The 25,567-nt window shown below is 37.2% G+C and overlaps 1 protein-coding gene across 4 annotated transcripts in view; it reads left to right on the plus strand.

The window, feature by feature from the left end:
• Nucleotides 1-2,288: 2,288 nt before the first annotated feature.
• Nucleotides 2,289-25,567, plus strand: part of LOC128985937 (neurogenic protein mastermind-like) — a 60,374-nt gene continuing 37,095 nt past the window's right edge. For all 4 annotated transcript variants that reach the window (XM_054405931.1, XM_054405932.1, XM_054405934.1 and 1 more), the window contains exon 1: nucleotides 2,289-3,221. In XM_054405931.1, the coding sequence (XP_054261906.1) occupies nucleotides 2,970-3,221 (252 nt within the window). In that variant the 5' untranslated portion in view covers nucleotides 2,289-2,969. The remainder of the gene's footprint in view (nucleotides 3,222-25,567) is intronic.

Raw genomic sequence — 25,567 nt, forward strand, 5'->3', positions numbered from 1 at the left:
ACTTATAGTTGGCTTGTTACTTGATGATGGTTGTTAATTGATATTTTAATTAATATTGGCAAATTTGTTACATTCATACTAAACAATTAATATTTCACAAAAATACCTTATTACCTTCAAGGCAAACGCAATAACATATAAAGATAGAAAACCTGATAAAAAATAACACTGGTATGACTGTTTTTGTGTAGCGTATATATTTAGTTCTTATGAATCTATCATATTGGTTTGTTGGTCACATAGTTGCAGACAAGTACTTATACCACACGCACTATTACAGCTTTTTAGACACAGACACAAAAATGCCATATCTCGGTCATTTTTAATTGGATTTTCTATGTCGATGTGTCATTACGTTTGTGTCAGAATTTACAGTAAAAAGCATTCTTGTGTTTATTTTAAGATTTACTGGTTTAACGTTACTACTGTTAAAAATGTTTAAATGGCTGCCATGTTAAATTTTACATTTATAAATTGTAATATATTCTTGCAAAAACTAATTATACTAGCATTAACATTTATTTACAATTTAAAATTTTAAGTAACATGGATATAAAAGAACAAAATGGTGGCTCTGTGTGTAACCATTGATTTACAGGTGCTTTAAATGTGATACTGTATTTATACATTTGTTATTAACCCAGAAATTATATTCTAAAAGGTTGGTAGAGAGTTACTTAACACACTATAGTTCGACAGAATTGTTATAACAAAGTCACTACCGTACTAGATCATAAATGACCAGAAATATATTTTCATCAACATCATTAGGAGTACTGGTTAGATGACGTATTTTCTCGTCACACAATTGGTATTTGGAATGTGACGTTTGCAGTAAAGATTTGAATAAAACTTGTTCAATATCGTACAAAACTGTGATTTTATTATTTTGTATAAACAAATCTTTCAATAAGTCTTAATCTACGACTCAACGAAATAAACTATGACCAATAGTTGTATCACCAGCGGCGTTGCCTTAGTTTTTGTGTTAAAGATATTCGCTTATGAGGCTACCACGTAAAATCAAAACAATTGTTAGGTTGCAATTGAGGTCAATCACACTCTCGCAGTTACTTCCCTGCAAAGTGACCCGAGTGACCCTACGTAAGGAATATCTAAGAAATAGCAAATTAAATCCTTGTACGCTAATCACTCATATTTCCTTTACCTTTCCTAGTACTAAACACTGATTCCCTTCATTGCATTATTTTGCTAACGGAAGTCCATTCAAATTCTTTAAGTCGAATTGTTGTAATGTCAACCCTATCCTTCTGGGAACGTCAGACGTCCGGTGTCGCTGGGGGCAACAAACTCCATCTTCTATCTCGCTCTACCCCCACTCTAGCGCTTGCTACCCCTCAACTGCCAGGAAAGGCCATAAATCAGGTGATTAGCTTCAACAATACCCGGGTAGGATTATGGGACGACTTCCGTCTCCCGCCATTGAGACAGTACCCCTACCTGGTTTTATAGGAAGTATTCGAGGAAGTAAGGAGAATTCGAGGGGATTTTCTAATCGTCTATAGAAAGAGAAAATGGGAAATCTTCTTGAAGCAAATGCTTGTGTTAAAAGATAAAGAATTTTATATGGAGTCGTGGGTGGTGGATAGAAGATAGTCATGAGATAAGCTGACTAAAAGTTAAACTAATGTTAGGAAAACCAGTCACTGTTTCCAACACATGAGGAACACGGAATGGAAGAAAGAGAAAGTAGGCAACCTACCTTTTTACAGAAGATGGAAGGTCGAAGGTTGCTGTAGGTATGCTTAACTGATTACCTACTAAGGGCAAGGCAGGTAAAACAGCTGAATCATGAATCTTTTGTCAAATATTGTCATGTTGACAACTTATGTTTGCCCCTAAATGTGATCCTCATCATAGACGCCATTCAACGTCCTCCTAATAACTAAGAGGTAGTTTCTCGAGGAGTTGCAGTTGCAGATGCCTAGGTTTATTATTGAATAGAATCAAGAGAGGGGAAGGATAGATTAAAGGGCGCTGATTATGTTTCTATTTATGTCTAATGACAGATGAATAAAACATATTACAATGTTAAAGAAAAACTATAATAAACTTTAAGGTTATAAGATTTAAGGGTTATGTTTAGCACATTTTGATATTTAGTATATTTTATCTAATTGTATGTATACACTTTTTTACATATCTATGAAAAAGAATTGAGTGATTATGTTGGATAACTTGGTGATGCGGGACTTTTAGTTTTTTAGCCGTACTGTTGGTATCAGTTGCGAGTCAATCAGAAACTAAACTTCACCACACCACGAAATTCACGAAAAACAATGGCTGAAAGTGCGGATTGTGCGGTATTCTTTTCATTGCAATGTCGTTCATGTTTGTAAATTAGATATTTCTCTTGTGAATCCGTCTCGGTTGAAAGTGAAATCGTATTTTATATCCGTACTTTATGACTTTTTCAGTTGTTTGTGTCTAATATAGAACCACTACTGCTATTTGTACTAACCCAGTGATTTGTTGATCAACAACCTGTTGTCAAATGGAAACATTGTTGTGATACATTTTGTATTTAATTTATTGCTAGTTGTGTTCAAATTGCAAGAGTGTTCTTGTTGGAAATATATCTTATTTTGATCTATATCTCTAACAAAACCCAAGAGAATATCGCAATTCATGTGGTTTGATAAGTACAAGATGACTTTCTTCAGGAAAGCTAAACCCAAGTAGCACCTAACCTATGAACATTTTTTTTTATGAATATGCCTTAAGAAAATAACGTTTAGTATATTAGTAAAGCAGAATAGCCTATATATCTTACAACTACAATGTAGTTCTAATGATTACGTAATCAATTCGTTTAGTACAAAAGTGACATTCACAATTAGAAGCTGGCGTCCTATCCAATTTCGGAGTGTGTGCCTGAGGCAGTGGGGGGGCAAGGAGTCAACCAAGGGGGCGGCTGTGGCTTGATACAAAGAAGTGCCGCCCCCGGCATGGCTGAAGTCATTACTCCTAAGAGACAGGCGGTTGTTGACCGCCTTCGTCGCAGAATTGAGAACTACAGAAAACATCAAAGTGATTGTGTTCCGAGATTTAATCAAGCTTTCAATGGAATTGTGGAACAAAATGTTCAAGATACAATGGCCCTTAAGCAGAGGTATCTGGAAAATAAGTCGAAGAGAGCGGCTAAGAAGACTGAAAAAAAGATTCCTGACAACCCCTTGCAGGGGCTTCACGCAGTTACCGTAAGTAGAATAAAGTTTTTATCTTTTATAGGTTACCTAGGCTTACTAGGTTTAAATAAATAGCTAAGCCCTACCTAAAGATCTAACCTACTTATGAACCTTTTAAAATTATCTTGGTGACCTGGATGGTAGATTTCTTTGTCATGTCGTTGGTTCATAATTATACCGGAACCTTATTTTTAAGCCTTTAGTTTTAAGTTACCTTAACCTTATATGACAGCCTGTAGCTAGATTCATATTTAAGATTTTAATAAGCATATTGCACGCTCAGGCGCGTGTAACTACCCTGTGGAAGTCAGGCGTAAAATTAAATTAACAGTGGAACTGATAACTGGACATGGGCGATTCAGAAAACATTCATAACGAATGGGCTTGTTTGATGGTGAACCGATCTGTAGGCACTGTGGTAGCTTAGGTCAGAGGAGACAGCCAATCACCTGCTTTTTGATTAGGGCCTGATAAGCTTTCTGATGTTAGAAGGATAATTCTTGGCAATTTGGTAAAAAGATGACTTTAGGGTTATTAACATGACTTTTCGGATGAAGTGCTTTATGGTCTCAGCCTGCCCCTGTTAGATTAGATAAGATAAGTCACCAATGACGACCACGGCTGTAAAGCTTCCAGTTGGATAAATACAAGTATGCAAGTAAGTAAGTTTACCCTGTGGAAAGTTCTGCTAGTTCCGTTTGGGGTGTGTGCACACCATCGCCCGTCGGATGTCACTGCGCCGTCTGACACCCACTGATTGCGCACACACAGAACTAAGCCTTAGTTATTGATCTCGAAACAAGTTAGGCTACAAGAAAGCCTAGTAGGCCTACCGGTAGTGTGCCTTGTGGACAACATGAGTATGGTAGATTAGAGGGAGATTTTTTTATATTTTTTTGCTCAAAATCTGGAGAGAAAGATAAAATAAAATATATAGGCTAGGCCTAGCCTATGTGGTTTTACACACAATGAAATAATGAATGCATAGGTTTCAGACATCTTGCGTGACACTGAGAACCCCATTGGCTAATGTGTTTTAAGTTAGTTTACCGGTAGCGTACTGATTTTTCAAAGTTTAACAGTCACTAGATAATCTAGAACCTAATACTAGCCTACAATAATTTTTTTACCAAATATTTATTACATTTTTGGATTAGACTAGGTACTTTACAAATCTACAGTCGTGAAATACTACAGTTATTTATCAAAGGCATAATATAGGCCTACAGTCACTTTGTCTGTATCAGTAAATAAAAATGATAAGCAAATTGTCACGGACAGCGCTCCAAACCTGTTTCCCACCTCTAAATTACTATGTTTACTACCTACCACACACTTACACACGCAGAGCCAAACTTAGTGAAACTATTCCGCACCAACTTCTTCCCGCAGTTCTCTGGTGGAATTATTCCGTGTAACTGGATGCGGCGTGGCTTAGCTTGGTGTTAGCCATTACAGTATGTATACTACAGGTTAAGAGTTTTGAAAGCGGAATTTTAGAGAAGCGGCTCCTGGTTCCGTGCGCCTGTATGTGTGACAAAGGTGGGGTATAGGATGTTTTTAAGTTTTGCCCTACGTATAATTATGTGAGCATTCAATTGTGAGGGTTCAATTAAATGCAAAATAAGTACCGGTACACCGGTATTTGCTCTTAATGAGCCAGGATAAAATTCCAGGGGGTACCATGCCGGTTTAATAATTAAAACTACACTGTCAAGAGGGTAAGATTCCATGGTGGTACAATAAATTTACCCCATACACTGACCAAATAAACCATTTGTTCTGAATGAGTAGGATAAGATTTAGGCCCATCCATTTTTTTTTAAATTGCAACGGTTTATAATGTTTTATCGTTTGTCCGGTAGATTTGATGCACTGTAGGTAAGTTTTATTTCTTGATGTTTAGCCTATGGTTTATTTTGCTAATAAGCAATCTTTGAATGTAGGCATAGGACACAATGTGACCCTCCTAGGCCAATGCAAATTCTTTTTAAATTATATGGTGTGCATTTTAAGCAATCATAGTCTCCTAAAGTAGGAAACCCATTTAGTCCGATGCTCTCCATTCAGTTCAGTAAAGTCTCCAACACCTTCTGCCAAAATTGCTTTTCTCTTTGTTCCATCTCCCATCCGTTGACATTGCTCTCTGAGGCATTGGTTACGGGTCGGACGTCGGATCCGATGTTTCTCCGGCTCCGGTCTACATACACCAGCCTAGTTTAGTCACTGTCAAGCTTCATGTATGACTTAAGTGTAGACAAACTTTTAATTGAAGCAGTTAGGTAGTACCGGTATCCCTTTCTTTACAAAAAGTGATCAAATTTTTCATGATAACAGGAAGACAACCCCTGGCAGGAAATAAGTCTAAACTTAACTTGAGACATGGGAAAGTAAAATAAAAACTTAACATGGTCTTTCTTTAAATCAAACAAATTATGAAATTCTCCGTTTTTTTAAGGTTGTCATTTCTTTTTTTGTATATTATGTACCGAGAGAACCTTCGTTGTTTCCTTCAGCACACAACGTGGCTGTCACAAACAACTCCTCGGCCGAAGAACTTTTTATCGCGTCTAGTGCATTCCTCGTCGATTACTGACAGAGTCCGACGGACCAATGGGTTAGGTACAGTTGAACCTCTATAAGACGAATTTCAAGGGGTAGGGGAAAAATTCGTACTATAGAGGTATTCTTAATAAAGAGGGTCGTTTTATCGAGGTTTAATGCTGCTGTTATTCTTCTTATAGAGGTTTCTCCTCGCTCCAAGGTTTCTCCAAACAATGACTGAGGAAGGAGGAGGGATGGGTGGGGGTTTCATGTTGAGACAAGCTTCTGTTTGTTTTGAAAACTACGTACTATGGAGGTTAAGATTATGATAAATTCGTCTTATAGAGGTCACGTTCATCTTGTAGAGGTTTTGTGCTAAGCATATTCGTTGTATAGAGGTTAATCAGTCCTAGCCCATGTCACAAACAAATTCGTCTTATGGAGGTTTTTAACTTAATTACTACGTTGTATAGAGGTGTTTTTAGCATTGACCTATATGAAAGTGTCAAGGGGATTTAAAAAAATTCGTCTTATCGAGGAATTCGTTTTATCGAGGTTCGTACAAACGAGGTTCAACTGTATTGTCTTTAAAACGGCAGAAGGCGTCTGACCCAGACGGTGACTGAAAGGAACGGAACGGAGATAATCGGACTAGTGGTTTTCCTGCTTAAGCATACTTCCGAGTCTTAGAATACACAAAAACTCAGTTTACCGCCAACTAACAAGTCAAATTTACCTTGAGAGGTTGTAAATTTTCATTTAGTTTTGGCAATTAGGCCTACTTTCTACTGTACTTCCTCTTAGATTTCCTTATCTAGGCCTATTGATATTTTAATACTAACAGTCAACTTAGAAGGAACACACAGTCTTTTTTAAAAGCACACCGAGTCCAAAGGATAAACCTGTTTGAATGTCCACAGTTGGTGTTGCACAGTTTTTGCAAACACTTTCTACGAATGATAATATCGCAAGGATGAAATCTTTCCTCAGCACAATTTACAGACAAGCTTTTAGGTTCCCCTTGGCTTGAAAATTAATCCTAACTATTTTATAAACGTTCTGGAACCAAACAACATATTTTTACTAACATCAAGGCAGAATTTTACTGTTTATATGTGCATCGAATGTGGTTTTTGATATGCATATTATGTTGCAACACGCTGGAAATGACATCGAGTCATGAAACACCATATTTGATCAAATATTAAGGATCTGGTTTGCTCTCGAAGTTGTTATGTTATTTGGACACTCATGGTCCTGAGGTGGCCAGTTAAGAGAGAGAGAGAAATTCTTTATTGATAGGTAATAAACAAAATTTTTTTGCAGATATAAATAATAATTTTGTAGGTACTCTTGAGTTTTTATCTAAAATTTATCTGGTTTACCTCAAAATGTTACATCTAGGCTACTATGTTAAAAAATTAGGGAAATATTTGCTATTGATAAAAGTTCCATTTAAAATTTGTTATTTGCTCATTTTTTGCCGACTGTCTGTAGATATCCTTAAATTCAAACTGCAAAGGCTCCAGTGAAACTTTCAAGACTCATTCACATACAGTCAAAATTTAGACATATATAATATTTAGTATCGAAATTAAAAAGTTATTATCCCAACATCGTGTTCGCCTAGTGCTGAATATTAATTTTGCTAATATAAACAAAGATAACAGTAATTGATGTAACAACAGTGTAGTTTGTTAGTTTTTTAAGAGTGAACGTAAGTAACGTACAATTCAATAACTAAAAAACTGTAGCCTTCTCTTAGTAAATCAAATCTGCTTGTTACAACCTTTTTTGTTTGGCTAATTGAAATTGCTTATGTACTGGATTGAACATTTCAATTATTGGTCAGACACACTACACAACATATCACAACACTGAGTTCCGTGTAGTATAACTGCAGTTTGTACCAATAAACAAACTCCATGAGTTGTGATTGAGACTTGAGAGATATGATTAGCAATGCTACTCAGACCCTGGGTACTCATGATTGGAACATGGTCTGAATGTTGGCACATGACACAGTACAGTGTCTTACTGCCTCACACTTGTACATACTGATCATAGGCATAGATCATCTCCTGTAGCAGGTGTACACTCACAGCTGTCCTCTTCATCTCCATGTATGTAATCTATGCTGTCGATTAACTTGCTTCCCACATATTGATAAAATTGAAAGTACAGAAGTTGCAATAATTTCTCAGCCTTACCGCACTACTTTACAGTTAAACTACCTCACAAAAAGTATTCTAACAATGTTAAACATAGTTAATAAATTAATGCAGTTTTGTGTGGGCTTTAGAAGTTGTTTCCAGAAAAGAAAATTCTGGGTAGTTTCCCCGTGTTTATTTTGATGTTTGAAAGATAAAACAAAAAATCATTAGGGCTTATTCCTAAATATGTTGTGGACAAAATTTCATGCATAATAATAGTTCAATTTTTTTTTGTATGGATAATATTTTTTTATTTATTTTCTTACAAAATATCTGGTAAATTACCTCAGCTAACCAGCCTAGGTAATAACATACACAGCGAAAATTGTTTTGATAAATAAATGAAAAATGGTTTCCTAAAAAACATAAAAATGATTGACTTCAATTTTCATGTCAAGGAATATTTTGCAGGGTAAAAATAAATCCAAATCTACTAATTGTTTGACTACGGTTATTTGAACCCACAAGAGGAGTAAATAATTAGCCATAGCGTATCAGAAAGTAGGTTGTCTGCAGCAAAGAAGCCCTAATAATTCCTGGTAAAAACAGACAATGACAAGATATTGTGGGAGGGGGGAGGGGGAGGTAAATTTGATCCAGTATGTGGGCGAGAGGTTGGTACTTCCGTGAGAACGGCCAAAATAATGGGCATCTTCCATCGGCCAGGCATTAGCCATCAGGGCATTGCTTCACGCACACACACACACACACTACCTGGACAGTGGACACTTCAATATACTGTACTGTACTTGTCACTCTCATCAAACCTAAACTGAAACAAAGGTCAGACAAAACCGATAAGACAAAGTTACTATGGATTCGGTGCGTGACATTGCTCCAGAAGGCACTGTTTAGAAAGGAATGCAAGCTTGGCACTGCTCTCTAAAATGCACACGGTTAGGCATACCTCCGAAATATATTGTCACAGAAGGTAGTGTCGACAAAAGGTAATTTTCGCAATAGGTACATCTGCGAAAAGAATGCAATAAAGGGACTCCCAAAGAGGCATTCTGAGCAATGACTGGATCTCCGTGCGACCACCAATGCTGTAATGTAAATTCCGCTTCATAATTTATCCAGAAACGATCGATTACGTGTTAATGCAAACAAAAAAACTTAAGTTTGTGACATTTTGTTGCATTCGAGAGAAACCTTTTAGACATACGCACGAGCCGGTATAGATTTGTTTTTCGAAGTTTGCAAAGATACTTCGTACACGAATTGCACATTACATTTTTCCTCTTGGGGTGAAATTTCTTGCTTACAAGCCAATAAGACTCCATACTTGGATTGACAAGTGTGTTATCTATTTAAAAAATATACAGGGTGTCCATAAAAAACGTTTCAGTACTTTGGGAAATAAATCCCCATACTAAAAGGAAGAAAAAAGTTTATGGGAAGGTATGTCCGAAAATGCATATTAACCCAGATATCCGCCATTTTGTTTTTTATACAAAAATATTATTATGTGTGAAGTTTTTTATTCGATGATCATGAAATTTGGCAAAAATGTTAACATACACAAGACCTATAATAGAAAAAATAATAAAGTTGTTCCAATTGTAAATTTCAAAATAGCGGCCGTTTGAATTTTTCTAACTTAAATAACTCAAAAACGGCTAATTCTATGAAAAAATGTCAAGGATACTTTTTTTAGCATTTTCAATTTCCTATCAAACGATACTAAAATCAAAAAGATCGAACGAAAGATAACTGAAATATAAAGTTTTTTGTGTAATAATAAGGCAAAAATTAAGGGTTCCCCGACTAACTTTGCCTAATTTTTACACAAAAAATGTCATATTTCAGTTATCTTTCGTCCGATCTTTTTTATCTTGGTATCGTTTGATAGGAAATTCAAAATGCTAAATAAAAGTATATTCCATTTTTTCATAGAAGTAGCCGTTTTTGAGTTATTTAAGTTAGAAAAGTTCAAACGGCCGCCATTTTGAAATTTACAATCAGAACAACTTTATTATTTTTTCTATTATAGGTCTTGTGTATGTTAACATTTTTACCAAATTTCATAATCATCGAATAAAAAACTTCACAGATAATAATATTTTTGTATGAGAAACAAAATGGCGGATATCTGGGTTAATATGCATTTTCGGACATACCTTCCCATAAACTTTTTTCTTCCTTTTAGTCTGAGGATTCATTTCCCAAAGTCCTGAAACGTTTTTTATGGACACCCTGTATAATATTTGTTAGTTCAATTGTTTTGTTAGATTTTTTGAGATTATGTAAAGAGTAGTGACTTATTTGTACAGTAGTCAATTTATGTTGTGCGATGTGTGTTTTGCGATTCTCGTAAACTGTGTATCCACGCATGGGCAGTTGTATATGTGGACGGGCAAATGCAAAGTTAGAAGAAGCCGTCAACTACTGAAAAAATCTAAATAAATCCGTACTGTACTTCCGAAATACATGCGTGCTAGTGTTGCATCTCTCTGTATAGGAGTGGAAGTGCGCGTGGGACTGCAAGTCTAGTCTGCTAGGGTAGCAGGCAGGCACGTGGACACCCCTCTGCAGGTGCGACGCCCCAAAGTCCGTTACCCTCACTCGCCCTTCACCCCTACATCATCCCGTCCTCTCACTAAAGTCTCAACTCTCAACTGTTGACAATATTATACTGCACTACACACACTGTCGTTTACTTTAAACATTTCAAGTGGGCTTCTTTGTTTATAGTAATCATGAGTAAACGGATCAGTATTTTGTAGTGTTAACGTTGGGCTGGATGGATATTTTATCAACCTAAAGCCAAATTATAAATCACCCGAGGTTATTTAATCACAAATACTCTAAACGCTAGGAATCGTGACGAACACCCTCCTGTTGGATCAAGTAAATTGCAACCGTGATAATCTACTGGAAATGGACGTTATAGTTATTAGTTGTGAGTCTAGAAACAGTCAAGTTACGGGAGCAGAGCACTTTTTGACTTTTTCGTAGTTTCGTTCTAAGCCTCCAGGTTTAGATAAAAATCGGGAGGTGCTGTAAAAACCCTTCGTTGCGTTAACCACGTAGGACAATTAAAAAATAATTGATTCTTAAATACGTTTTAGTGAGGAAAACTTAGTCATCCCAATAAGACGATGGTGTAGGCCTACTTGTGAAAGGAATCCTACATGAAATACTGTATTTGTTTCTTGAAAGTAAACCGTGCAACGACAGCCAGTTGAGAATGAGATGTACATACACTGTCTTGTGTCTAGTGTCTAGTGACAGATGGAATGTCAGATATAACACGGCAGGCCCGGGTCATCCATTGTCTCGTAATGCATGCTAATTATATGTGGTGACTTGTCCTTCGGTGCCCCTCCGCCAGCGCCATCACCACGCCCGCCACCACTCACCACTTGGACTACTCTACTACCATCTACACGAGTAGACTTATCGTTCTCATCCCATTCTAAATCTGAGGCTTGTTTTTTATGTCTGGTTCATCGTGATGGCACGGAGCGCTAGTGTCGTCAAACGTTTGAATCTTTAATATTAGTGTCCATTTTGATGATTCGTGCTTACCTTTTTGGTTTTAAAACCAGAGTACAAGCAATAGTTTATAATTGTACCGTTTTATTTGGTTAAACATTGGAATAACTTAAATACCTCCGAACATAAAAAACCCCCTAGAGGCACTGGGCGAAACTAAGATTAAAATTGTCTTAAGTTGATTCATAAGGACGACAAATCTTCTAAGGAAGTGGGTTAAATCTATGTTATTACGAACCCCCCCCCACTACATATACCACCACATGTCCAATAAGCCACTGCTACACAACAACTACTGATAAGCCACTATTACTCCACAACCTCGGATAAGCCAATACTACACCACCACCTCGGATAAGTCACTACTACACCACCACCTCGGATAAGTCACTACTACACCACCACCTCAGATAAGACTCTACTTCCCTACCACCACAAATAAGCCACTACTACCCCACCATCACCTCAGATAAGCCACTACTACCCCACCATCACCTCAGATAAGCCACTACTACCACCACAAATAAGCTACTACTACCCCACCATCACCTCCGATAAGTCACTGCTACCCTACTACCTCAAATAATCCACTACTACCCCACCACTTCAGTTAAGCCACTACTACACCACCTCACAAGCCACTACTACACCACCTCACAAGCCACTACTACACCACCTCACAAGCCACTACTACACCACCTCACAAGCCACTACTACACCACCTCACAAGCCACTACTACACCACCTCACATAAGCCACTACTACACCACCTCACATAAGCCACTACTACACCACCTCACAAGCCACTACTACACCACCTCACATAAGCCACTACTACCCCACCACTTCAGTTAAGCCACTACTACACCACCTCACAAGCCACTACTACACCACCTCACAAGCCACTACTACACCACCTCACAAGCCACTACTACACCACCTCACAAGCCACTACTACACCACCTCACAAGCCACTACTACACCACCTCACAAGCCACTACTACACCACCTCACAAGCCACTACTACACCACCTCACAAGCCACTACTACACCACCTCACAAGCCACTACTACACCACCTCACAAGCCACTACTACACCACCTTACAAGCCACTACTACACCACCTCACAAGCCACTACTACACCACCTCACAAGCCACTACTACACCACCTCACATAAGCCACCAATATTCGATCAGATATTTGTTCAGACAAATATTTTGTAGCCAGTGAATCTGACTTTGATCGCGATTGCGTAAACATGTTTGTGTGTTTTAGTTATTCAACAAAGTAAACAAGAACACGCATTTGAAATGCCGTATCAAGCTTATCAGATTTTTGCCACAGGTATATTTCTGTTTTTACATTTAACCGTTGTAGAATTTACGAAAAGTTAGTAAATTTTAAAACTTCGAAAGCTGTCTGGGTCGTTCATCTTAAGAACCACGCTACAAAATATAATGTGTGAAGAATGCATCGTTACTATGTCCATCAATCATTATTTACACTGTGTAGAATTGTAAAGAACATTAGACACCCGGTGAAAACTCAAAATGTCAAACAATCAAGGCAAATGTCAATGAGCAGAGCATCGTTGCTGAGGGCAATCATCACATTCGATATTAGTCTCAACTGTAATTAAGATCAAGTCTACTTTGTACTATTTCATGTATTCTGATAGAACTGTACATATTAGTTTTCAAAGAAAACGATTTAGACCAGATCTAGATTATGGCCTTGTGTATAGAAAATGACGGCATGTTCGACAACATTATGCAATAAAAAACTGCTCAGTTAAAAGGGTGTCTGGATGAGAAACAGGGATCAAATTGGAAATCTCCAAATTTGAAAGAAGGGTGCCATAACTCATAAATCCGTCAATGTCGGGAATTTACGAAAATAAAATTTGTTTGGGACAGTCAATGGTGACAAATGTGTGATAAAGAGAAAGAACAAATTTATTAGAGTATTGTAATCTTTATATTCGTATAGGCTATAAATATCAATTCTTTATCTGTCAGCTTAAAACAGAAGCTCCAACGCTGTAGCAGACCGACTTAACAAATATTCAACTTTTAAGAGTGAGGAGTCTTTCCCTTTTCACCCTTTATTTTCCAGTGGAATATAATAGGGTCAAACAGACACACTCCTTTCCAGTAGTGGAAATGGTCAACAGACACTACTGTGGGCCGTACGATCAACAAAATTTGTCGTAATTCTGTACTATTGTTAAGGCTAACTAATCCGCTAAAAAATTGAAACTTAAGCTAGTGTTGACGTCTGATGTTATTCACGTCGTTGATTTAGCATAGTTTCTTCTAGCATTTTCGTTCTTTTAAAAATTTTATTGAGTTATGTACGTGCAAAATTGATTCACGCGGAAAATTGGACACTGAAAAACGTTGCTTTTGTAAAATCTCGTCTCGTTTGGACAACGCTGCACATCATACGTATCTTGTCGAGATCCTCTGCCTACGAGGACTGCGTTTTGTGATATTGAACTAACAGTGAGGTAAGATTATGCAAACTGAAAATAAGCAGCAAAAACTCCGTTGTAACTTTGAAACCTACTCAATTCAGATTAATATTCGTAGGCCAAATCTTTGAAACTCTAATACACTCTCTCGGTTTGTATAACGATGAAACTCCCCTAGAATGCGTGTTTATTGGTATAGTAGTAGTTACATAGGATAGTTGTTGTAATGTTGTGGGAACCGATGTTCGTACAAGTAGAGCAAGCCAGCAAGTTGCAACCAGCTATCGTCAAGATGGCTATTAATTCTATCAAATGTAGGTCTCGAGGTTTCAAACCATTCATTATTGGGTAAAAAGAGTTTTTGCTTCCAATTTAGATCCGAGATACAGCACAAGTAATGACGGCAACTTGATCTAATGCTGGTCTTTTGTTTGCCGTAGATTGTTTTACTCTCGTCATAATCAATTGTCTAGAAATAATGATCACTGGTTAAGTGAACTTATTAATGACGTTTAATAATTATTGAAGTAAACAGGTTGACGATCTTATTACGTTAAAGTGATGCATTAACAGTTTACAGTAATGTATGGGTTATATTTCACACAAGGACATAAGATCCAGAAGAATTACTGAAATAAAACAATGCGGGGGTTAAAGGTGGTTACGATTCACATTCCTAAAGGTTACATCCTTGAACACGTTATTTCGCCTATATACATGTATCTACTTTGTTTTCATTCATAATCATAAATTTGCGATTGTGAAAACTCTTTAATTGTGTGTGATAATTGTTAAATTATGAACACCATACTTGTGAGGAAAACACAACAACGGTATTTTATTCTGTGGATTTGGATAAATACCCTTTCAAATTACGTGAATATGTAATATATGTCTCTTACATACAAAGAAATTAAAAACATTTGACCAACTACCTATTTTTAAACTGTTCACTTTTTTAAATCCCAATAAAGTTTTACAAACAAAACTCGTTTGCGAATTACTTACGATTTGATTTCCAAATATACAAGGTACGTAACCTAATTTTTGTATCCAAATACAGCTTTGGGATGTTTTACCTACATAAATAATGCTGGGACAAACAAACGTCGTTGCCTTTCCACCTGACGAACCTGTAGATAGAGGGAAATGCCGAATGGACTATTGGACAATCCACAATCACAATAGGGCGGCAAATTAATTAGTCCCACAGTCACACAAGGATGTACCGAAACATCTGGTGGACTTATAAATATATTTTTCCTGTTTTGTCGATTCCAAAGAGGGAAAGTATTAAAAAAAAGTACAAAATTAATTTGGCACTTAATTTTCTTGTACCATGTGTTAGTTTGTACCTGAAACTTATTTTACATTAAAAGTAAACAGTGCAAATGAATCGTATTTTACAACTAAAAATCTATTTTAAAAATTATCTATTGTAACAACAATTCTACCCTAGTATGTATACGAAGATAAAACCATCAGGGTCGCCCTTAACAAATCTATTGGTACAAAACACTCTTATCTTTCCTGTAACACTTGATCATATGGGTCCTTTCGTGTACCAACAACATAGTAACACCTGTAGTAAACACCATTGTAAATTCATGACTATTCAGTACACCGGTATCATATGAATACTTCAAGTAGCCTGTAGACTTTCTCATCCTGTGAAAGTGTAAGCATGTTTGATTGGGTGTTTGATGTTCTGTCCATTGCTTGGATTTTAAATAAACTTGTCTCTCTCATTTTGATGGTGTACACAACCTGCCTTTTCCTTGGGTTGAAATACAAAGAGGCAAATACTAGATTACAATAAATAGTTTATATCAACGCGACGGTGCTAGACGGATGACAAATACGTAACTTCAAATTGCTTCCAGCTGCTCTCTGATGACAAATTATGTATTATCAGTGGTACAACTTCAAAATAATTGTCTTAACAATTCTGGCTAATTTTGATTTTCGGAGCTCAAGAATATTTGTGAATGAAGCGGAGAAACCAGTTGGAAGTTAATTATTACGTGTTGACGGCTGAGACATTCTGCGCGGTGACTTCTTCATGTGTTGAGGACTTGAAGAACTGGTTGTGTGACACTGATATCGCGCACGGGTCTTCAAATAAGTTTTTGTTGTTTATAATTCGAGTTTTTTATTAATTGCCTTTAAAAGCGTTGCTTAATGTATGTACAACTCGGTTAAATCATTTAAGTGCTCATTTGGTCCTTTATCGACTGACTAGCTGTAGCCGTGTACTTAAGTATCCAAAGGCATTGGTTTTAAAATCAAAAATATTATGACAAAATATAACGATATATTTTTTATACTATTGTTTAGTTCTACTATACAATAATTTTATTTTCTCCCTTAGTTTTTGTTACTGTAACTAGTTATGGGTCATGAAGGTGCTATAGTTTATAGTAAGTCGTCCCTTCAGTTCGCCTGGATTTAAAAGAGTGCATATTAAACATAAATCAGTAATTCACATCAGCACATTCTGTAGGTGGCTCGATTAAACTGTGGTAATTTGTCTTTTGAATGTCTACAACTTTAACACGGGAATCAAATGTTTAGTTGTTTTACTCATTTCTTTATTTGTTTAATATTTCCACAAACTCTAGAGCGCACGAAACTTATAGCGCCTTTGTTCACAGAAACCTGAAATGTACCCAATTATACAAAACAATAGTATGGAAAGTGAAAAGCATGACGTCACCATCGTGACTATTCTCTGGGTGGATTTTGTAGTTCAGAATATGGTTGTAGAAATATGCCTATTGTTTACAATATCTTTCTAAATGTACTTGTATCGTACTATAGCCTCCTCTTGTGGTCTAGCACCAACAATCGTACTTAAATCGTTTTCTGCTAATTTTTATTTTGGACAGTTTGGTTGGAACATGTTATTGTTGTTGGTTACTGTCGTTAGACGGACGTGCCGCGGACCACGTTGTCTTGTAGTGTAGACGTCTACGTAAGGAAATACATTAGGGAGTTTAAAACGTTTGCTAGAATTTAATATTTTTTAGTTTTAAAAAATTGTAGATAACTTGTTAACCATAATTATTTCTTTAATTCCCGGTGTACAACGTTTAAACGTATCAACTCACAATTATTTTAGCTAATTTCCTCACATGGAAGAAGCTATTACTGTAAACGGCAAGGAAAGACTAGCTAGATCATCAGGTCATATAAATGTGGTGTGATGGAAGTTGTCAAGATTTTTTTCAAATTTGTTCGCTTAAAACACGCAAATGTCCATGTACGTGCTTAATGTGATCCCTTGGACAATATCCATGTACACCACAAACGTTTAGTACATCTAAAGCCGCTACGACAGTATTTTTGTCATAGTGTTGTACGAGTTGAGCCCAAGGTCTGGGCCACAGTTATCATTTACGTTCCCAAGGTGGCGATGTCGGCCTCAGATATCAACCGACTAACTACAAATATAAATAAATACTAGCCCACTGTGCGGTGTTATTATAATAAAGAGTAAAAAGATCGAGGGTTTTGGTATAAAAAATGTTTAATTTATGAGAGAAATAATGAGTAGGTGTTGTTATGAGAGGTGATTCGCGATGAATGAATCCAACAATGGATAATGGTCATATGATGGGATGTTAAATACAAAGACATCTATCTATCTATATATTAATAGGCAAGCATGTTTCTTTAAAACCTTTTTTCTCAGCTCGTGTGTATCGTAGGGAAAATCTACGCATACCGTTAGAAAGCTATTTTCCTGTAGGTGTGCAGAATCCCTTTATAAATTAAAATAGGCTCAAAAATAAGCACAAAAAATGAATTTTAAATTTTAAAAAATTAACATGGGTCATATGGGTTGCTATGGTGATGACGAAATAACAACAAAATATAAACAGAAAATCAAAACAAATGGAAGACATTCCAATCACATGTTTTATTTACAGTGTGGGGTGAAAATAGAGAAGTTTGCACAAAACATACTTTTGGTCGATTTTTCGACCACGGGGCGTGCTCTCGTTTAAATTAATAGATGAAACAAAGACACTTGACGGAACATACCGCCCCCTTTGAACCAATGGGTTCAACAAAAGAGAAATTGAAAAAATATAAAATGTTTATGAGAATTGAACAGAGTGGGTTGAAAAATTATTTAAAGAATGCAGCTTAATGGTATGAAGACACTTTGAATGATGGTCTTGAATGAGGATCAGCTGGTCTGTAGCTAGGAGAGCTGGTGTGTTTTAGCAAACAGGGTCTACATTGAGGTTTTCTTTCTTGAGGTTGGTTCCACTTGAAACAACGCTGATGAGGGGTCTTAAAATATTCTTGACTCCAACGGCAGCATAGGCTTTGGGTGATGTCTTGAGGTAAATTATCAATAAGAGGTGAGATCTTTGTTGGGTCAGGAACAGTTGTCAGAGAAGAGTTGATAAGAAAATGGCCAGGAGTTACAGCTGTCAGTTTCGAAGGTTTTGAGTTTGCTATTGCTTCTTTTTGTTCTTGGTTGGAGTGATTTCTGTTATCAGCCATAGGCTTAGTAGGCTTCAAAAAATGTAGGAGTGTGTGATGAAATTTCAAACAGGTCTTACAAGTATTAGTAGACTTGCAGCGTTTAGCCAAGTGATTACCAAGGCAATTTGTGCAGCGTTTTAAGTCGCGTACAACTTGAAGCCTTTCTTGAGGGGTTTTACTATTAAAGACAGGGCAACTGTATATTTTGTGATTTTTATGGCAGCAAAAACATTTCAAATCATTTGAAGTACATATCAAAGCCATAGGAGGATGTTGAAACTGAATTGATTCATCAATTTGACGTGGAACTTGGTGAGGGTTGGATATTTGGAGAGGAGCTACTTGTGGAGCGTGACAGAGAGAGGCATCTTCACTGTTGTTACAAAAGTCTTTAAGAAATTTAATTATTTCACTTGCTTGAGGAAAATCAGAAGAATTTATGCGTTTTGATTCGAAAGCTTGACAGAGGTTGGAATTCATTTTTCGTAAGATCAACATACTTAGTAGGTAGTTGTCTTCCATGACATTATAGTCAAGAACACTAAGAGCTTGTTCATTTTCATTAAACTCATTTAAAAATGATCTGAGGTTTTTGATTGAGTTTTCAGTAATATTGGGCAAATCGACAATTTTACTGAGGTGGACAGAGATTAGCCTACGCTTCGAGTGGTATCTTTCCCGTAAAGCATTATAGGCTACTGTATAGTTGCCAGACGAGATCGGTAGGGATTTGATTAGGTGTAAGGCTTCGCCTTCAAGTGAACTTATCAAGTACTGGTGTTTTTCAACAAGGGATAAGCTACTGTTGTTGTGGATAGTAGTATCAAAAAGGTTAATGTAGGATATCCATGTTTTAGTGTCACCATTGAAGGACTTCAGTTTTAGCTTGGGCAATTTTACAACGCTATGAGTAGGCCTAGAGGTTGGGTTTGATGTTACCGAGTTAATTGACAAGTGTTCATCATTAGAGTTCTGAATAAGAAGAGAAATTTCGGTTTGAATGTTGATTGATAGTTCTGATATGTCGTTCTGGAGCTTTGAAATAGCTTCTTCATTGTTAGAAAAAACGTTAGTATCGTCATCAACATCAAGAAGCTTATCAAGGTTATCTTCAAAATTGGCAGAAATTGTTTAAGCTTCTTGCAAATAAAGGTTAAGTTTAGTGGTTTGAGCTTCTGTTATTTCTGATGGACATGATTGGATATACTCACTAATGGTATTTAATTTATTTAATTGCAATTTGCATCTATTAGAAAATGTTGAAAATCTCATTTTGAAAGTTAGGCCTAGATCGTTCAATGAGTTCAGTAAGTAGTCGAGATATTGTAATTGGATGGAGTAATTAGAGGATGAGGACAACTAAGGAATAAAATCAGGGTTTCTTTATTATTTTCATGTTGATAATGCTTTATTTTGATAACTTACGATGAGATGCGGTGCGTTGTCTCCGAAGTACAAACATAACCTAACTTTTGAGTTTCTTGACGTTTGAAGTTGAAGTTGTAGACGAAATCGAAATGAAGTGATGAATGCGGAGCGGAACTAGCAGAACGATGACGATGTTGAACACTTGGTATGAGAGGAGTGTGGACTGTATCGTGACGTAGATGAAAAGTTCAAAATGGCGATGCGGTATTGTCCTTGGCGGCTTCACGTTGGATGAAATACGTTCAACCGAGACATTTAAATTAACTTGAAAAAAGTCGCACTAATGTATAATCCGCGGCTCGATAGGACCAAAAATCCGCGGCTCGAAAGGACCAAAAATGTGCGGTGTTATTATAATAAAGAGTAAAAAGATCGAGGGTTTTGGTATAAAAAATGTTTAATTTACGAGAGAAATAATGAGTAGGTGTTGTTATGAGAGGTGATTCGCGATGAATGAATCCAACAATGGATAATGGTCATATGATGGGATGTTAAATACAGAGACATTTAAATTAATAGATGAAACAAAGACACTTGACGGAACACCCACAGATGTTGAACGATGTACAGATTTGCCGATGAATCATTCAATATAAATTAGATTTACAATTATTTTAGTTATGAGTACGTATTTTTCTAGTATTCGTGGTACTACCTGAGCATTGAATATTCGCTAACTAATTGATGTAATTAGAATGATGTTGGTTATAAGGTAATGTCTTTTCTATTTCTATAATGCATTTAAGGTTTCTGCTGCCAAATAATCTGTTTCAAGTGCCTGGTGCCACCGTAGAACTAGTAATTTTTAAATGTTTGCACGTTAAAAAATGTGTAAAGTTTGTACAATTTGTACTGTAAAACTTTTTTGAATCGACCTCGCCGTCAAGTTTAGTAAAGTATGTGAGTCTTCGCCCTTGTAACATAATGAATAAATATTTTAAATTTGAATCGAAAACCAATGGAGACGTCATGTTTTCTAAGTAAGTCATATAGTGAGCGTGGATGGTGTAGGTGATGCATTTCACAGCTTGGTTGTTGTGATGCCAGTCGCCTCAGCAGACGTACATTCAGCAGTTTGATATCTCTCAAACTCTTGGTCGCTGGCGTTGCTGATAACAGTTCATTGCATTAATTCTCACTACTAGTCTGTCACTGTACAGCAATGATAGAATCACGTGGATGGTGTAGGTGATGCATTTCACAGTTTGGTTGTTGTGATGCTAGTCGTCTCAGCAGACGTACATTCAGCAGTTTGATATCTCTCAGACTCTCGGTCGCTGGCGTTGCTGATAACAGTTCATTGCATTAATTCTCACTACTAGTCTGTCACTGTACAGCAATGATAGAATCACGTGGATGGTGTAGGTGATGCATTTCACAGTTTGGTTGTTGTGATGCTAGTCGTCTCAGCAGACGTACATTCAGCAGTTTGATATCTCTCAGACTCTCGGTCGCTGGCGTTGCTGATAACAGTTCATTGCATTAATTCTCACTACTAGTCTGTCACTGTACAGCAATGATAGAATCACGTGGATGGTGTAGGTGATGCATTTCACAGTTTGGTTGTTGTGATGCTAGTCGTCTCAGCAGACGCACATTCAGCAGTTTGATATCTCTCAGACTTTCGGTCGCTGGCGTTGCTGTTAACAGTTCATTGTATGTACTACTACACTGCATTAATTCTTACTACTAGTCTGTCACTTTACAGTAATGATAGAATCGCGTGGATGGTGTAGGTGATGCATTTCACAGTTTGGTTGTTGTGATGCTAGTCGTCTCAGCAGACGTACATTCAGCAGTTTGATATCTCTCAGACTTTCGGTCGCTGGCGTTGCTGTTAACAGTTCATTGTATGTACTACTACACTGCATTAATTCTTACTACTAGTCTGTCACTTTACAGTAATGATAGAATCGCGTGGATGGTGTAGGTGATGCATTTCACAGTTTGGTTGTTGTGATGCTAGTCGTCTCAGCAGACGTACATTCACAGGTTGATATCTCTCAGACTCTCGGTCGCTGGCGTTGCTGATAACAGTTCATTGCATTAATTCTCACTACTAGTCTGTCACTGTACAGTAATGATAGAATCACGTGGATGGTGTAGGTGATACATTTCACAGATTGGTTGTTGTGATGCCAGTCGCCTCAGCAGACGTACATTCAGCAGTTTGATATCTCTCAGACTCTCGGTCGCTGGCGTTGCTGATAACAGTTCATTGCATTAATTCTCACTACTAGTCTGTCACTGTACAGTAATGATAGAATCACGTGGATGGTGTAGGTGATGCATTTCACAGATTGGTTTTTGTGATGCCAGTCGCCTCAGCAGACGTACATTCAGCAGTTTGATATCTCTCAGACTCTCGGTCGCTGGCGTTGCTGATAACAGTTCATTGCATTAATTCTCACTACTAGTCTGTCACTGTACAGCAATGATAGAATCACGTGGATGGTGTAGGTGATACATTTCACAGTTTGGTTGTTGTGATGCTAGTCGTCTCAGCAGACGCACATTCAGCAGTTTGATATCTCTCAGACTCTCGGTCGCTGGCGTTGCTGATAACAGTTCATTGCATTAATTCTCACTACTAGTACGTCACTGTACAGTAATGATAGAATCACGTGGATGGTGTAGGTGATGCATTTCACAGTTTGGTTGTTGTGATGCTAGTCGTCTCAGCAGACGCACATTCAGCAGTTTGATATCTCTCAGACTCTCGGTCGCTGGCGTTGCTGATAACAGTTCATTGCATTAATTCTCACTACTAGTATGTCACTGTACAATAATGATAGAATCACGTGGATGGTGTAGGTGATGCATTTCACAGTTTGGTTGTTGTGATGCTAGTCGTCTCAGCAGACGCACATTCAGCAGTTTGATATCTCTCAGACTCTCGGTCGCTGGCGTTGCTGATAACAGTTCATTGCATTAATTCTCACTACTAGTATGTCACTGTACAATAATGATAGAATCACGTGGATGGTGTAGGTGATGCATTTCACAGTTTGGTTGTTGTGATGCTAGTCGTCTCAGCAGACGTACATTCAGCAGTTTGATATCTCTCAGACTCTCGGTCGCTGGCGTTGCTGATAACAGTGCATTGCATTAATTCTCACTACTAGTCTTTTACTGTACATTAATGATAGAATCACGTGGATGGTGTAGGTGATACATTTCACAGTTTGGTTGTTGTGATGCTAGTCGTCTCAGCAGACGCACATTCAGCAGTTTGATATCTCTCAGACTCTCGGTCGCTGGCGTTGCTGATAACAGTTCATTGCATTAATTCTCACTACTAGTCTGTCACTGTACAGTAATGATAGAATCACGTGGATGGTGTAGGTGATACATTTCACAGTTTGGTTGTTGTGATGCTAGTCGTCTCAGCAGACGTACATTCAGCAGTTTGATATCTCTCAGACTCTCGGTCGCTGGCGTTGCTGATAACAGTTCATTGCATTAATTCTCTCTCTCAGTCTGTCACGGTACAGTGTCAGTAATAATAGAATCGTTCGCTTCACGTCAGGTCTCTTGCAGTGTCGCTTTTTCTAACCCGGTAAGTAATGTGGTCACATGTGAGAACACAATGTATTCTACCACACGGATGCTGCTGAAGGAAATACGTTAAACTTCACTTCTGCATAATTCACTTTTTGAAAATCCAGTGTGCAATCAATCTTTGTCACTGTTATACGTGAATCATTTCCTCAGTGATATCCTTATGCCGAACTTAGTCAGATTGTAAGTTTTGAGTCACACTGAATTTCCAGCTACGTTTAGTTGTGTACTTGACAACGGCACGAGATATTGAGATAAATGACCTGGTTATTGAACGTACCACGTGTTCAGTAGTACATACTATAGCACATCGTTCATGTGGTATGCCAATATGTACACATGTTGGATGTCCAGCACCAATCAGATGTGTCCGTGGCGGCGGCGGCGCGCAAGATGGCGGCCGGAGGTCACCAGATAACGCTTATCTCATGAACTGTGACGAGGCCAGCAACAATATACGACATCGGATAATTCCAACATCAGTATTATAACCCTTCAAAATCTAAATTAATGTAGTTTCAACTACTTCATAAGTAGTAGCTTAGACTTGCAGTATTGATCAAAAGTCAATGGTAGTACAATAGTTACTCTGTTATAAACATGATAAGTTACAACACTTCAAAATCGCGAGAATCCAAATGCATTTATACTCTCGTAGTCATTACTGTCAAACGCATAATGTATATGGAGTTGCAAAGTTACAGTCGTCGTTACTAAGTCATAGGTTGTATCATTGACTATTGGATACTATGTAAACGTAGTTTTCAATTTCAGTCGTCGTTAGTCCGTCCATAGATTAAAGGAGTATAGACACTCCTTAATGAGTATGTCTACTCCTTTAGTCTATGGTCCGTCATAAGCAGGATGTCCTACTATTGACCTCGGCCACAGACAATAGAGTAAACCCAGACGTATTACTGGGCGATGCCTAGAGCCCCGTCACATCCTGCCCCTAGCGGAGAATCGAGAAAACACGCAGTCTCGCCACAAGCCAGTCGCCGTCGCCGGTTGCAATTCCAACAGTTCAACGCCAACTCATTGTTATTCTTCCCCCCGCACCTCGCGCGGTACTTGCGCGCTACGACTGTCCGTGCATATATCTGCCTGCGGGCACTGTTTTTCATTTAGTGATTAATTTAAGCATATTTTAGACAAAGTTTAGCAATACAATGTAGTTAGTGTGTAGTTTTTTTTATACTGTAGACCTAATATTAAAATTAATCAGTTATGTCGGGAAATCTGTGCGCTTTCCGAAAATGTATAAACAGCCGGGCAAAAGTGAAAGGATTGAAAATGTTTTCTTTCCCCACACCCTACGCTAAGACCTGGGCTATACATTCTGGTAAGTTAAACTTATTATTTTATTACTTATATTTACTTATATACAGGGTGTTTCCAAATTGTCTGGACATATTTTGATAACTTGTTCCTTGTGCTAAGACAAACTAACATAAAATGCCATATAAGTATGGGTCTGAAATGCCTAGATTTCTGTTTGTCAGTCTGTTTGTGATTTTTAAGAATTATTTTATATTTTGGACATTTTTCATGGTAAACATTTCAAAATTGGTATAAATGTGTATTTTAGTACGAAAAAAACAGCTTACAAAGTTTCGTTCCAATATCTCAAGCCGTTTTATGAATTTCAATGCCAAATTTCATGAATACCATAAATATTGAGAATCTTGTTTTACAGATAACAAAGATAGATAATTTAAATCCGAATCAAATGAGCCCTTGTTTGTTAAAATTGGATGACAAACAACTGAGTTATAGGTTTTTTCTTACATTCGGTTGCGCAATTTAAAAGTACTTCCATATTGTTTATTATTATTTTACAGAGCAGTAAAGACAATTTGGAAACACCCGTACAATATATATACTTATATTACTTATATTGATACACATTAGCATTCGTTCAGTGAGCAACATTTTCAAATTTCCCGTATGTGCTGGTTTCAAATTTTGGATAAAATGTAGATTTTCAAAAAAGCTAAATCAAATCTAAAATTAATAAAATAATCCACCTGGAAAATACCGGGAAATTCACCAACATAACCTTTAACAATTAATACTATTGTTGAAAAAAAATAGTAAATTGAATGTTTAAATAAACATCAAGTTTGTAATGTGTAGTTT

The sequence above is a fragment of the Macrosteles quadrilineatus genome, unplaced genomic scaffold, assembly GCF_028750875.1.
Source record: "Macrosteles quadrilineatus isolate MER2022 unplaced genomic scaffold, UCM_ALF_1.0 Scaffold_2__2_contigs__length_208266976, whole genome shotgun sequence".
Classification (NCBI taxonomy): domain Eukaryota; kingdom Metazoa; phylum Arthropoda; class Insecta; order Hemiptera; family Cicadellidae; genus Macrosteles; species Macrosteles quadrilineatus.